Source organism: Octopus bimaculoides, chromosome 8, assembly GCF_046866305.1.
Source record: "Octopus bimaculoides isolate indiv1 chromosome 8, ASM4686630v1, whole genome shotgun sequence".
Taxonomy (NCBI): domain Eukaryota; kingdom Metazoa; phylum Mollusca; class Cephalopoda; order Octopoda; family Octopodidae; genus Octopus; species Octopus bimaculoides.
This window is the reverse complement of record NC_142935.1, coordinates 55,377,815-55,393,305: the sequence shown is the minus strand read 5'-3', so window position 1 is coordinate 55,393,305 and position 15,491 is coordinate 55,377,815. Positions and strand designations below refer to the sequence as shown.

Below are 15,491 nucleotides of genomic sequence, written 5' to 3'. Positions count from 1 at the left end.
CACAACCCAACAGCTAACATGTGCAAAACATTAACATTTATAATAGAGAGGTAATATTTACGCTCACTTAAATGTGAATAGTTTGTTAGAACAAACCACACTGCAGTAGATACCACGAGAGAAACTCTCATACTGACTTTTTGTGCAAAATGCATTCGGTATATTGCTAGTGATATAACAATAGTGCATTTTGCACCAAAAGTCAATATGAGAGTTTCTTTCATGGTATCTACCACAGTGGTGGAAGCGCAATGGCCAAGTGGTTAGGGCAGCGGACTCGCGGTCATAGAATCGCAGTTTCGATTCCCAGACCGGGCATTGTGAGTGTTTATTGAGCGAAAACACCTAAAGCTCCATGAGGGGATGGTGGTGAACCCTGCTGTACTCTTCCACCACAACTTTCTCTCTCTCTTACTTCCTGTTTCTGTTGTGCCTGTAATTCAAAGGGTCAGCCTTGTCATACTGTGTCACGCTGGATATCCCCGAGAACTACGTTAAGGGTACACGTGTCTGTGAAGTGCTCAGCCATTTGCACGTTAATTTCACGAGCAGGCTGTTCCGTTGATCGGATCAACTGGAACCCTCAGCGTCGTAAGTGACAGAGTGCCAACACATGTTGCTAGTGATATAACAATAGTGCATTTGGCACCAAAAGTCAATATGAGAGTTTCTTTCATGGTATCTACCACAGTATAGTTTGTTCTAACAGACCCTCCATGTTTAAGTGGGGACAAATATTACCTCTTGGTATTAATACTGCCTTTGTCACTAATATATATTTATAACAGAGTGCAAAATAGATATTGTTTTATCTTAATCAGTATAGTAGGGCAATTCCCATACCTCTTTATTGTCTTTCTTTCCTCTCTCTGAGTGGGAAAGATGAAAGTACTTCCAAGCCAGAAATCTGTTGCAAATGCTTGCCATGTTAATACTTTGGGTGGTGGTGGTGGTGGTGGTGATGGGGTCAACGTTGTAAGCTAACTTATAGACATAGACTTCAACAGTCCACTTAGATATCAACTAAATCTCTCTCATATGCTGTTTACAGACCAGAGAAAGAAAATGTAAACCCTGTAGGTCAGACAGAACACCCTGCTCAATCAAATATAAATTAGATAAAATAGATTTGTAATGATAAGTCACACAAAATCTGGATTGGATTACCATTTTATTTCATAGTCAACAGTTTAATATTTTCATATACATTCTGAGCAAAACATTCAGTTGAACACAGCCATGTCAATAGCACTTCAATTTGAAGAAACTTTATTATTAAATAACACAAGAGACCAATTATTTAATTAATGTCAGCATGAATATTCTTTATATTTTATATAAATATTTAGTATATTTGATAACTCTGATCAAATTATCAAAAAGACCACTCTTCTTTAAAGAATTCAACATTTTAACCCTTTTGATACCAACCTGCCTGAAACTGCTCCTGGTCCTACGATTTTGTACTTAAATGTAAACTAATTCAAAACCTTCCATCAAAACTTTATGTTAATTTGTTTCAACACAAGCTTGTATATAAATTTTTGTTTTAAACTTTGATTCACACCTAACAAGTTGCAACCTGCTTCACAGTGTAAACAAATACGTCTTCAAAAGTAAGAATAATTATTTAATAAAATCAATGTTTATAGTAAGAGGGTTTATTTTTGAAAGAAAACATCAAAACAATGTTGCAAGGAAAAACAAACAAAAGCCAAATTTAACTATATTTGGAAAAAATCTAATATATTGAAGAAGTAAATAGAAGAAAGCTAAAAAGTGGTCTTGTAACAGTGTGAAATAATAGCTAACTTTAGGTCAGAAAAATCAGTATACCATGGTTTTCAAACGATCCCCTTTTCGACTGATTTTTACACTATGCTAGGATGTTTGTTAATAAACATACTGGTTAAATTCAACTAAAATTTTCATTTCCCTTTGTGGAAACATTTAAAGAGTTGGAAATACATATTGAAACCACTTGTTCAGTGAATTTAGTTTAAGTAGAGATATAGTATATCTTGTGGATACTGTTAGATTTATGATTGCTACTGGTGAGTTTAGAGTTACATATGGAGTATTATAATCCAATTTGCTCTCAGCGTAGTAGTGTGGTTACTACTGCACTTACTAAGTGTTATTGGTTATGATATACAGAGCAAATGTAGGGGAAATTGTGATAAACACAAAAGTCAATATAATTTGTTTCTTTCATACATTTCACCATTACAACCTCTACATTAGATGTCCCAAGTGTAACTAAATGCAGAATCACAATGGATCATCAACAGAATAAACTTACATTATTTCTCCGACATTTGCTCTATATATCATAACCAGTTAAGTGTTGATATACATATTTTTTTATCAGTTCCACTATATTTTATGTGAAGGTGTGTGGGTTACTGGTTGAGGTGTTGCATTCATGATTGTAAAATTGTCGTTTCGGTTCCTGGACTGGGTGAAGTGTAGTGTTCTTGAGCAAAACAATTCATTTCATGTACCACTTAGCTGGCAAAGGTGAACAATTCTGTGATGGACTGGCATCCTATCCAAGGGGAAGGGAATATATATATGCTACAGAATCCAGGAAACAGGGCTTATTAGCCTATGGTTTGGGATGTATCTTTGATCCTTTTTTCCTCACTTTAAAGCAATGGCTAATCGCATAGATCAGAATCTAATTCATCATGATTGTAAAATCAGTTGTCAGCTTTAAGCCAAGGGAAACTAAACTGTGAAGCAGCTTATTATTTGTTGGGTATGTGTGCATGCATGTGTAAACATTTTTATAGAACTTACGTATTTATAATCATTGTAACCAAACATACATTTATATTCACTTTGCATTCATTTTATATTATTATTGTTATACAATAAAGAAAAATTCCTCAGCAAGTAATAAAAAGAAAAGTTACTGCATGGAGTGGTTATGATTGCAGTTGGATTGATATGGTGAGGGAATGAATAACAAAGAAAAAGAAATGCATGTTAGTGTAGGCACAAATAATCTGAATATTCCCTGTTAGCATCAATGCTATTCGGTGTCACTAGTAGAAGGAGTAAAATTGTTGGAAAGTACTGAAATCATTGTGATATTCAGTTGACAGCTGATGAAGGAAATTTCCCCACAATGCAAAGTGTATACTGATTTTTTAAGTAATCACAAATTTGGGAAAAGAAAATATCTAATTTAGTACTTTATTTTACTGACTATGGAAGGGAGAAAAAAAAAAGTAGACTTCAGCAAGGAGTCAACTCAGAGTAAAGAACTGAAACAAATACCATAAGACTAATCATTCTACTAATTAACCATCCTATTTAAAGTGTAACACTGGTTTCAAATTTTGACATAAAGCTAGTAGTTTTGTGTGAAGTGGTTAAGTTGATTACATAGATCCCAATGCTCAACTGGTACTTATCTTAACCTCAAAAAGATAAAAAGCAAAGTTGACCTCAGTAGAATTTGAGCTTAGAACATAATGACAAATGAAATGCTGCTAAGTATGTTGTCCAGCATACTCATGATTCTTCCAGCTCACTGCCTCATTTTTAAAGTATAATATTACAATGCAATAAAGTAAAAGTGTGTATGATAAGATGTATGTAGAATAGTAACTATTTTGTGATGTAATTTAGTCCAAACACTAAATCTTTTCTATTATAGACACAAGGTTTGAAATTTGAGGGGAGGGTACTAGTCGATTACATCGAACCCAGTGTTTCACTGGTACTTAATTTATCGACCCTGAAAGGATGAAAGGGAAAGTCGACCTCAGCTGAATTTGAACGCTGAACGTAGTGACAGACGAAATACCGCTAAGCATTTTGCCCGGCATGCTAACGATTCTGCCAGCTCACTGCCTTATCCAAACACTCAATCTCAGATCAAATTACTCATCTAACATGCAAACATTGCGACACTTTGAGTTATTGATTTAGTTTGTGTGTATGTGTGTGTGTGTGTGTGTGTGTGCAGGGAGCAAGCAAGGCTTTAGTTTCTTAGTGTTCAGTAACTAGAGGCTGCATGAGAGAGATAGATATATGCAAGGACAGTCTTTTTCTCTCTGTATGTGAGCATGTATGCGTTTGCATGTAACCTTGTCTAGCCATGACATGATAGGAGTAAATGAGCATCATCATCATATAAGTAAGGCTGTTTGTTTCCAACCTTCCATGAAATATATGTCAAGCTATGGGAAAATATTGTTTGGAAACAGGTAAGGACCAGCTACAGGATGGGCATCTGGCCAAAGAAGATCTGCCTCAACAAATTCTGTCTGACAATAAGAGAGATTGGGGTAGGGTGGCGAGAATATCTGTACACGTATGTGTGTGTGTGTGTGGGGGGGGGGAAGTTCAGAGCATTGATGGAATTACACCATTTCAAGCAGTTGGTAATGGACGGAAGGGATTAGTAACATTTAAAACTGCAAAAACATAATCATTAAGACTCCCCAAATTTAAAAGACTTTCTCCATCTTTATTTTTTTGAAATTATTACAAAAATACTTTATGGCAGTGACATTATCACTGCATATACTTCAAATATATTCTCCAGTATATATATATATATATATATATATATATATATCATCATCATCATCATAGTCGTTTAACGTCCGCTTTCCATGCTAGCATGGGTTGGACAATTTGACTGAGGACTGGTGAAACCGGATGGCTACACCAGGCTCCAATCTGATTTGGCAGAGTTTCTATAATCTGATTTGGTAGAAACTCTGCCAAATCAGATTGGAGCCTGGTGTAGCCATCTGGTTTCACCAGTCCTCAGTCAAATCGTCCAACCCATGCTAGCATGGAAAGCGGACTTTAAACGACAACGATAATGATGATGATAATATATATATATATATATATATATATATATATATATATATAACTGGTCTGCCTGCAAGGACCTAGAATCTTTGAGACAAGTTTCAGTTAAAATGACTTAAAACGAGTCAGTTCACCATCTACGACAGTCACAGGGAAACTGCAGCCTGTGGGCCACATCTGAATGGTGTGCCTATTATAAAACCACCTTCAATTTTTTAAATAATTGTCCTGTTTGATAATGAACCATGTTACATGTGGTCCCTCCTCAAAGGTTGTGTATGCCTGATACAGGGAAAAAGAATGCATCCTGTATGTGAACACTCATTTTCCTAGAAGTAGCAGTTATGTCTCCTTCAAATCACACTACTATCTTAAATAAGAAAAAGACACATTGGATAATGTAATCTCAGACATACTCCTAAAAGTAAAGGATGGTCACAATTGGGTCGCCTTTGATCATGGGTTGTCACAGATTAATATAAAAAGACAGTAACCAATTGTGACACTCACTAGACCACATATTTTGGTTTTGACTCCAAGAAAATTGAAAGATAATGGGATTTTGCTGAGATATGAATTAAGAATGTAGACAAATGAATGTCACTGAATCACTAGGTTATGATAATGGTCACTTAACCCTTTGCTTGTTCAAAGCATTTTCATAAGTTTGTTATAAACCGCCACACTTTTTTTCAGACTTCTAGTTAGCCCTTATTTCATACATTCTGACTAGTATAAAGCTTTCCTTTCATAAGTCCCAAGTTACTCTATGATGCTTAGACACCAGAAAAATATGTCCTGTGTATCTGATGTAATTCACAGGACAGGTAAAGGGTCAAATCACATTAGATGGCACAGCAAAGAGAGATTGGCTTACTAAAAGATAACACTGGGGAACAAATTTCAATTTTTTGTCTATTGAATTAGATTTGACAGTTCTAGGTAATTTGGGTGTGCTGAGCACAAACTTTCACTTGGTTTTACTTTATCAGGACCTGATTTTGACACTATAATACGACTTGTACTACATTCAAATGAAATCCCCATTGCAATATTTAACAGTCTGCTACCTCAAGAATTAGCTGATGTTCCAGAAAATATTGTTATGCACTCCGAGGAGATTATAATCTATTCAAACCAAGTAATCAAAATTTCAAATACAGACTTACAAATGTATACATTCACAACTCACAGGATTTTTTTAAAAAGTTTTTCTTTTAGGTTAGAAGATAAAGACCAGAAACATTAATGAATTTGAAGGAACTGTTTACCCCACCTATTACCATTGTTATTGTCACAAACCACACGATAACCTTAGCATTCAGATTACTCTGTCAAATATGTTTATTTATTGTTCTGAATTAAGCATGCATATCTTGTAAGTTCAAGATTTCAATGATTGGTTACTTTTAGAATGATATTGTAAGATAGGTGTGCAAGGTCATATCTATCTGGTTTGAACAAAAGACAGGTAGAATATTTGGGCCAGATATGGTTGGTTTAAATGCTAATGAGTTGAACTAGTCAATATTCCAAACCTAGGTTTCACCAAGCTTAACTGTTGAAATAAATAAATTCCAAAATTTGAAAGCCATTATTTAACAAAACTTAAGCATATAAAATTAAAATTTAAAAAATACACTATATAAGCCTTCATACAAATATGATCTTGCTAGTTGTGTGCCTTTGGGAGATTAAAAAAAAAACTTGCACAACATCTTTGTGAGCACTGACAAATGAGTTAATCAGCCATATGATAATTAGCAGGACCTGTGGAAATTTTACATTTTATACATTTAAAAAAATATTTATTTGATGCTTAAATTGATTGCTCTTCAAAAGATTGTTTCATTTTGTTAAAAATTTCAACTATGTCTTCAATTTTGTTCCATGGTTAAGACCATTTCATACATAACACTCGAACACATGAATGTTGTGACAAGCAGAGTATTACATTATATATATATATATATATATATATATATATATATATATATATATATATATATATATATATACACACACATATATATATCTCATCTCATTGTCATAGCACACAGATTCTGAAAAAGAAATAAATTTGTAATGAGAAAAACAGCATTAAAAAACAGTGAAGATTATCAATTTTCCAATACAAAAAACAAAATTCATTGAATTTACTACACTGTTTTCTGAGAAACAATCTTCACCTATTGTAGTCACATTATGTTAGTACTGATCACATTTAGTCCCCAACAAAACGAAGTCCACTATTTTTACCAACCTGTCCTCTATGCTCCATTCTAAAATAAGTAATAGGCATAGACATGATTGTATGGTTGAAAAGTTTGCTTCCCAACCACATGATTTCAGGTTCAAGCATGGAAAAGTGGATGTTAAAATAATCCCACTGTAATTTGTCCCCTAGTCCCTTATCCTTGCACAACCCTCCTCCATGAATCACTACAAAAAGGAATGATTTATCCATTAGCTCACTGAAACAAAACAGCTGGGTCTTAGACAAAGAATTTTCGTCAACTTTCTATTATATTTTCTTTTCTGCTCAACCCAGATTTGACTGTCAGCAACACCCATGCCCCTGCAACCAACACCATTCATTCACTTCATTACCAACTCCTTTATGGTAGTTTCTTGTAGTCCAAGGAAAATGATTCTGTAACTTCTTGCTGAGCACCCTACACAGATGATTTGTTTATAGTGATCAAATGTTTGTGCTGTACCTGATCCCACTCTCTCCACAAATGGATATTACCTGTACAGGTGCATGGTGTGCCACATGTCAGATGTTGAAGTGATTGAAGAGTAACCTGAACTGAAATGTATTGCTCAAGAGCACAATGCACTGCTCAGTCTGGGAATTGAAACCACGGTCTCATGATCATGAGTGCAACACCTCAACCACTAGGCCATGTACTTTCACCATCAATTCTAATCTTAACACAAACCATACCCTCAATCAAATTTTCATCTGGTCTCTTATTTTCCAAAAAACACTACTCTATACTGAAAAATTAATTCAACCTCCCTTAGCGTAAGCATACAATAAAAAGAACTTCCAACCTCACTAGAATCATCTTACTGCTAACATTTCAAAGATAATGGAAACATTGATTTTTCTCTCCTTCATACCCATATATATAAAGGAACTGAAAAGCTATGTCTACAGTAATTTAAACTTAATCCAAGGTTCAAACAGTTCATATTAAAAGCTATTTAGGATATGCAGACAATAGAGTCAAATTTTTTTCTATTGTAATACATTTAAAACTTCTTTGTTATTTGAGGTGTTCACTTCTGTTGACAATACCCCTTTGATCTCTACATTCCCTCAAATGTCCAAGAATAAATTCTCTTCCTGGCTTTAAATTCTCTCCTATATCTTTAGACATCCTCACTAACCACACTTTACAATTTTATAAATATAAAACATGCCTAGACATTCTTCCAAATTGTTTACTGCCTGCAGAATTCAAATCCACTCATGACTGTCACTTTACCTGAACTTAGGGAGGCTTAGTGAAGGAAAACAAAATCAAAAACCCTTAAAGCTACTGAAACCCTATACCTTTTAGGACTACTTTTAAGCCATCCTTTAATTCTATATTATTTATTTTCAATCACAATATGTCTTGTAAGGTATTCAATTCTTCACAGTAAGCCATGCTGGTAACATAATAAAGAAAATATATTTTTTTTCCGAGATACAAACACAAGCACTAGTTTCAGCAGATGGAATGGTCATGCTCTGGGTTATTATTTTCATCACTTCTTTTAACTGTTTAATGCATGGATAAAATTAGATAGAAAATGTGTATAATTGCAGATATATTATTGAAACAATTAGCCCACCACTGCTATTAAATCCAATAATTAGGCAAAAAAGTGACTATAACATATACTTGCCTTTAGGTTGTATGAAGCAACAATAATTAATCTAATTAAAAAAATATATAAAAAAAATAGAAAATACATTTCCAAACCTTGGCTTAAAACTTTGAACTTTCAGACTATTGAATAAGTTTTTTCAGACATGTATCCAAGAAGCTGTAACAAGTGTTAATATAGGTTTCCCTATGAGAGACAAAGTGTTTGACATGTGAAGAATCTGTCCATTTATGTTTAAAGATTTTAACCCCAAGACTCTCTTCACGAAACTTTATCAATTGTTCAATGTCGTCAGATGGTATTATTTTATCAACAGAGGAATATAGATAGAGCTGAGGCATCAAATGTTTGGAGTCATTTTTCAGGAATGAATAGACATCACCATGGTCTGGTCCCATAAAATAAGTATAAATCTTGTGTTTAATGACAGTGAAATGTAGATAGATGAACAAAAAGAGAGCAGCAAACAACCGAAAGATAATATTCCAATGTTGGAAAACAATCAGAATGGATTTTATAGCATTGATTGGCCGAGGTTTCCCTGGAGCACTGTCAAAAACAGATCCACAAACTTTAAGGTGTTTAAACTCTGCAGCATTGCCTAAGAGTGAACAAACATGTTGATAAATGATGGAACCTCCGTTACTGAAGATGTGGAAAAAAATAGGGTTATCTTCATAACTGAAATCTATAAGAAGTTGAAGGATTTTCTGGGCATGTTCTTTAGCTTTTGCCGGACTGAACAAAATAGTTGAGGTGGCAGCAATGTAAGAAATGGTGACACACCTGCAATTAGTGAAAATTCAAAGTTAATAAAAAGCCATATAGGTAAGCAAGAAACAATATGTTAAAAAATATCTAATTTAGTATTTTGTTTACATCATCTTGCCGTATTTCATAGCTAAATACAGGTGAGACAGTAAAATACAGTAAAACTAGTAAAGAAAAATACATCATCATCAGAAATATCAGTCATACTAATCATAACCTCATATTACTTACAGTGAATTAAAAATGAATTTCAGATATGAAATGTATCTAATTTATTTATAAATTTGGGTTTTAATATATATTTGGCGTTTAAACTTTATAACACTACACATTACATATGCTATATGGATACAAAGTCAAATAGTTAAGAAGTTTAGTTCTTAGCCCCTTTAACATTCATATTATTCTGTCAAAGGTAATGCTTATTTATTCATGCTGTTTTGAATTAATCATGCATTATATTGTAGTTTTGGTATTTTAATGATGTGCTTCTTTATTTTCATAAAGACATTATTGGGTGTGAGAGGCCAGACCTGACTGGGTTGATAATAAGGCAGGAAGAATATTTGGGCTGGATATGATCATGATCATACAAAGGAAACGGTAAGACAGAAACACTACATAACAGAAGATAAAAAGTCTACTGACCAGAAGATAAAAGAGTTCAAAGGATGCTAAAGGCAATGTATTGTGACATAAAGAGATATTGCATGCACCTAAGCCATCATTGGTATCACATCACAGCTGAGTGGCTAAAGGTGAGGTTCACAAATGATGTACCATAATAAACAGGAACAATGCAAAAATAAAATTATATATTTTTTTAAATGTAAAAAATAAAAACTGATATTCTGTCTATAAAGCCAGGATAATTAGATATATCATTTATTGAAGTAAGAATTAAGAACATAATTTTCTGTAGTTTAAATTATATACAGGTTAAAATTTAGTTTTTTTTTTTTTTTAATCCAGTTTTGATGTTATGTACAAATTGCAATAAAAAACTTATTTTCTCTAAAGAGAGAGAGAGAGAGAGAGAGAGAGAGAGAGAGAAAGAGAGAGAGAGAGAGAGAGAGAGAGAGAGAGAGAGAGAGAGAGAGAAGCAAAGAAAGGAAAAAAACCTCTATAAACCATTGCGTTAGACATAGAAATAGCAGTCATCCAGCTGTAACATTCAGGCCTACTCCAATAATCCAATAAACCTTGATTTTTAGATCTATGTCAGACTGGGAAATTAAAACAGGATTATGTAAACCAACATAGGAATGAATTTATAACATTATAGCAAGAAATACTATTACATTGGGTAATGTATACCATTGTGGTACTAGAGTCAATTTGAAGAAAGGGAGAAGAGGGTACATGACAAACACTATCTTACAGTAATGGTAGATGAACAAGAGATGGGAACACATGCTGTGATATAGTTTTAAGTATCAATGGTTCACTGTTTTTGCTGAGTCTCAAGTCAGCCCTGATAAAATAGATCTTTAATCAAAGGCATCCAAGATATGATTATCTAGTTCTTTCCCACCATTTAGTAACAGTGTATTTAGAACCACTGAAATTTGGCTACTATTTTTTTATCAGGCTGAGTGATGGGTTATAGAGGCTTCTTAGCAGAACAGTAAAGATGGGTCAATAGATCAGGTTCAAGAGTTTGACCAAGTAATACTGCAATGATGTGGTCAGCAGAGATATCTTCTTTGAAATATAGTAACTATGTTCATGTTCAAATCTTGATGAGGTTCAATACTCCTCTAACATCATCCAAACTAATAAAAATAGCAGCCAAATCTCCCATGGTTCTATATATACTATGACTGGTGGTGGTGGTGGGACACAAAACAACTGGGGTGAAGAGCTAATTTATTGAAAAGCTATTTATTGGAGAGCTAGAGATTCTTGTAGCTACAAGACATTACAAATCCCATTACTTAGCCAGATGTTGATGAATTTCTCTCCTTGTACAACAGTTTCATTATGTAACATTCATCTTCCATGCTGGCAAGCCAGTGCACCAAGCTCCATGGTCTGTTTTGGCATGGTTTCTATGGCTGGATGCCCTTTCTAATGCCAACCACTTTACAGAGTGGACTGGGTGCTTTTTACGTGGCACCAGTCCCCATGCAAACCTTAATGGAAAACAGTCAACGTAGGAAGAAGAATGAAAGATGAAAGATGAAACATAAACAAAATTACTAACATTACATAAATATATGATGTGAAAATACACTACTCAATATCACAAAATATCAAAGTGAACAGCCACAAAATAAAGATGGCCCATATAATATCATAAATATTATTGATGTTAACTAGCTCAGACCACCCCTCCCATAAGTTTTGAAAGAATTGGTTGCATAGCTCAAATGTGATGTAAGTAGATGACACATCAAGTGCTTTATAGTTGAAAAGGGTTACAAATAGGATCACAGTAAATAACAGAAATAGGGTAAATATTTTGCTTGAAGTGAAGTAAGTCATCTGGGTATAGGTTTAACAGTTCAAATATTTAATCATTATGTTATGCAAGAAGGCTTTTTAATTTATATGCTGTGACAAAAAGAAAAGAAAAGAAAGGAAAACCAGGGCAATTATGGACGGAGCATCTTTGATTATAGTTTTGATCAGTGAGAGCTGTCTTGGGACTAAAGCAGCAGACATACAGGAACAGACTGGACAATGTAGAAGATTCAACATGCCCAGACTGCTACATTGCACACCATAGGATTAACCACTGCATGTCGGAGTGTGCAGTTGTCGTCCAGTAGTCGATGGATGCAGGATATATCATCTGAAGCACGTGGATCAATAAAACGCACTCAATCGTTCAACCTACAAACCTCTAAGCTATGCTTATAGGTTTATTTGAACTAAGCTGATTGGGACCTTACAACATAATGTAATGTTCGCAGTAGGATAGCAACCAGGAGTCCTCTTTTGTCCACGAGATACATAAGTAAACAGTCGATGAAAAATACAGCTGATCTCCGAAACATTAAAGTTCAGGTTTGCTAATAAAGGGTTTCCTTTGGGAGAGGAACTGATATTTCTAATGTTCCTGCCTTACTCAAGGCTATTAACGATGCCAGTTATGTGAAGAGGTTTCCAACTGGAATCGAAACCTGTAACTATTGTGCTCCAACTAAGTCAGCCTGACCCGTTTTCATACAGGTCATCACCACCTATAGGCATATAGGAACAAACTGGTGAAGCGAGGAAATGTGCAACAGTAGATTAAAATCTAAATGGGTTCGTTGTACTCATTAAAGTCCTATTATTGTTGGGAGGAACAAAAAAGAAACTGAGAGGCGCACACTTTTTTTCAGAAAATGTGAATTATCTTAACTAGATCCTTAAATCTGGTCGTGATTATTTACCTTCTTCGACCGATACGGGACCCATCTGTGCAGAATTAGTTGCAAAACCGTTATAGCACAATTTATAGTCATTAAAAACAAATAATAATGAAAAATGATACCAATATTAGAATAAAACTTAATTTGGGGGTTATCTTTAGCATCGCTTTCTCAATTAAAACATGAATTACCAAAATAAAACGTAACATTTTGATACAAAGAACATTTATAACAAAAAAAATGTTGATTTAATAATTACGAACACGAAACTTGTACCCCAACCAGGACGGTCCTAGACAATACCAAAACTTGGTACAATTAGGTAAATTGGGACCCAATTTTCATTGATTCATTCTAAGAAGTGATGGAAATAAGGTCTGAGGAATAAATTCAAGTTGTATTCAGAATTTAGAGTGAGGATTATAGAAAAAAGTGGTGATGGTGAGGCTCATAAGCAACAACAGGAGCGAAGTTGTTAATTTAAAATGTAGAAACTTTACCAAAACCATTATTAATAAATAACTTATTTGGTGGTAGAGAAATTCGGCATAAAAATTCTAAGCATGTATTGTGGACATTTTAAGTTTTGATTACCAAAATTACGGGCAGTCGATTCGTAATAAAAAGTAGAAGGGAATCGCATTAGCGACCAAGTCGCACTTCTTGCGAAGAAAATTTTGACAGCAAATGATAAATGTTTAAGTGAAGTATTTAGTTATTTTGGAATGGATAATATGTGTCTACCATACTGCAATCATTTTTGTTTCTATATACGGTCTCAGAAGATCAAATCATTTGTCTGGTAAGAACATCATCGAAATGAGGAGGTGAATTAGAGCAAATAGTTAATTTAATTAGGAAAGAAAAACAAAACCCATCATACACGAACATAAAGTGTCAGTTTTTAACATTTTATAACCAAAGCCTAAGGTTTGCCAGTATGTATATACACACACACAAATATATTTAATTTTAAATTTACGTGTTGAGTCCTTAGTAGTATATCAATAAAGTACATCCACTACAGACATCACATACGTATCCACCTACATTTACACATATACTATATACGTATCCACCCACCCTTCAATCGTGTTTTGTACTTTCACGTTTGTACTTTTGCGGAGATGTTGCGTGTCATACATACCCTTTCGCCTCGTAAAATTCACTGTATTTCGAGAGATGCTTGTAGTTACAACCCATCCAACCAAGAAGGATGACGACGGGTTCCTTAATGCAGTCTGTCGGTGTGGTATTTAGATCCGCTTTGCTGTGTTTACTCGCATCACTGTATGGTGACGATGGCAGCTTCAGATGGTATTCAAAGTCGTCATCCATATTATTGCTGTTTTTGTGTTAACTGAATAATTTCTAAATAGCTCCACCGCGCAGAAAATGAACGAGTGTATATAACCCTTATAAATCCTTCGGCGAGATCCGTACACTGGTGACTCTTTTGTCTCCTGTGCGAGCTCAAACACTACATGGATGTACAAATATGTGATAACAAAAGCAGAGAACTTCGTAAATAGTATTAATTAATAAGTAAAATTTATCGACATACGTAGAAATAATGTATGAAGATTATTTTCTCACGAGAAGAATTAAAGTTACATAAATACCCCTGCTGCCAACTACAATGCTGGGATAATTAAACAGTAGTGTATTATTAATCAGCTAAGCAACGAAGCGCCCTGTGTTGTTGTTGCCGGTTCTGTTCTGTTACAACATAACGATAGATTAAACAAAGGCGAGACTGTCTGTCAGCCTTTGTGAGTGGGTCATCGACACCGACAGGCATATTAGACAAGAGACTTGTAAAACAGTATCTGTTATTCGACCGAACTATCTCTTGTTCAACCAATAACAGATCTTCTCTCAACTTCTTTTGAGTATCTGTGTTACCATGGCATTGAGTATATATATATATATTATCGATTATTTGTTTTAGTCATTAGACTGCGGCCATGGTGGGACACTACCTTGGAAGGTTTTTAGTCAAACTAATCGTCCCCAGTACCTACGTTTTTCTTTTTTTTTTAAACCGAGTACTTATTCTATCGATCACTTTTGCCGATCCACTCAATTGGTAGGAGGTGGGGGGGGGGGGGTGCGTAAAGAAACCAACACTGGTTTTCAAGTGGTGGTGAGGCAAGCTCAAGATACGCACACACGCACACACACACACACACACGCAAGTATACGAAGGGCTTCTTTCAGTTTCCGCCTAGCAAATCCACTCACAAGTCTTTGGTCAGTCCAGGGCTATGGTAGATAACACTTACCCAAAGTACTGTGCAATGAAACTGAATCCAAGACGATATGCTTGGGAAACAAGCTTCTTAGCTACACAATCACACATGCACCTATTCTATTATAAATTTGAGTGATGTTTCTCTGTCCATTAAGTTTTTATGTTCGTTAACTCCTCTTAGCCCGTTGGTGCAAGGAAAACGAAGCTCATATCTGCAACTCCCTTGATTCCAGGGAATGTCCTAAGGGGGCCTATTTTCTAAGGGCCGCTAAATTGTCCCACCCCCATTTTTACTGCATTTTAAACTAAATACATCGCATTGGTAACCAAATTGGAGTAATGACAATAAATTTCATATCATGAACTCCCAGGGAGTATCG

The 15,491-nt window shown here is 34.7% G+C and overlaps 1 protein-coding gene across 1 annotated transcript; it reads right to left on the bottom strand.

The window, feature by feature from the left end:
- Positions 1-1,152: 1,152 nt before the first annotated feature.
- Positions 1,153-14,769, bottom strand: LOC106874432 (transmembrane protein 53). Its single transcript, XM_014922166.3, has 3 exons — positions 14,005-14,769; positions 8,820-9,510; positions 1,153-6,902 (listed from the first exon to the last, which is right to left on the bottom strand). The coding sequence occupies exons 1-2, from the start codon at positions 14,193-14,195 to the stop codon at positions 8,847-8,849; spliced, it is 855 nt and encodes a 284-aa protein (XP_014777652.1). The 5' UTR covers positions 14,196-14,769; the 3' UTR covers positions 1,153-6,902; positions 8,820-8,846.
- Positions 14,770-15,491: the final 722 nt, after the last annotated feature.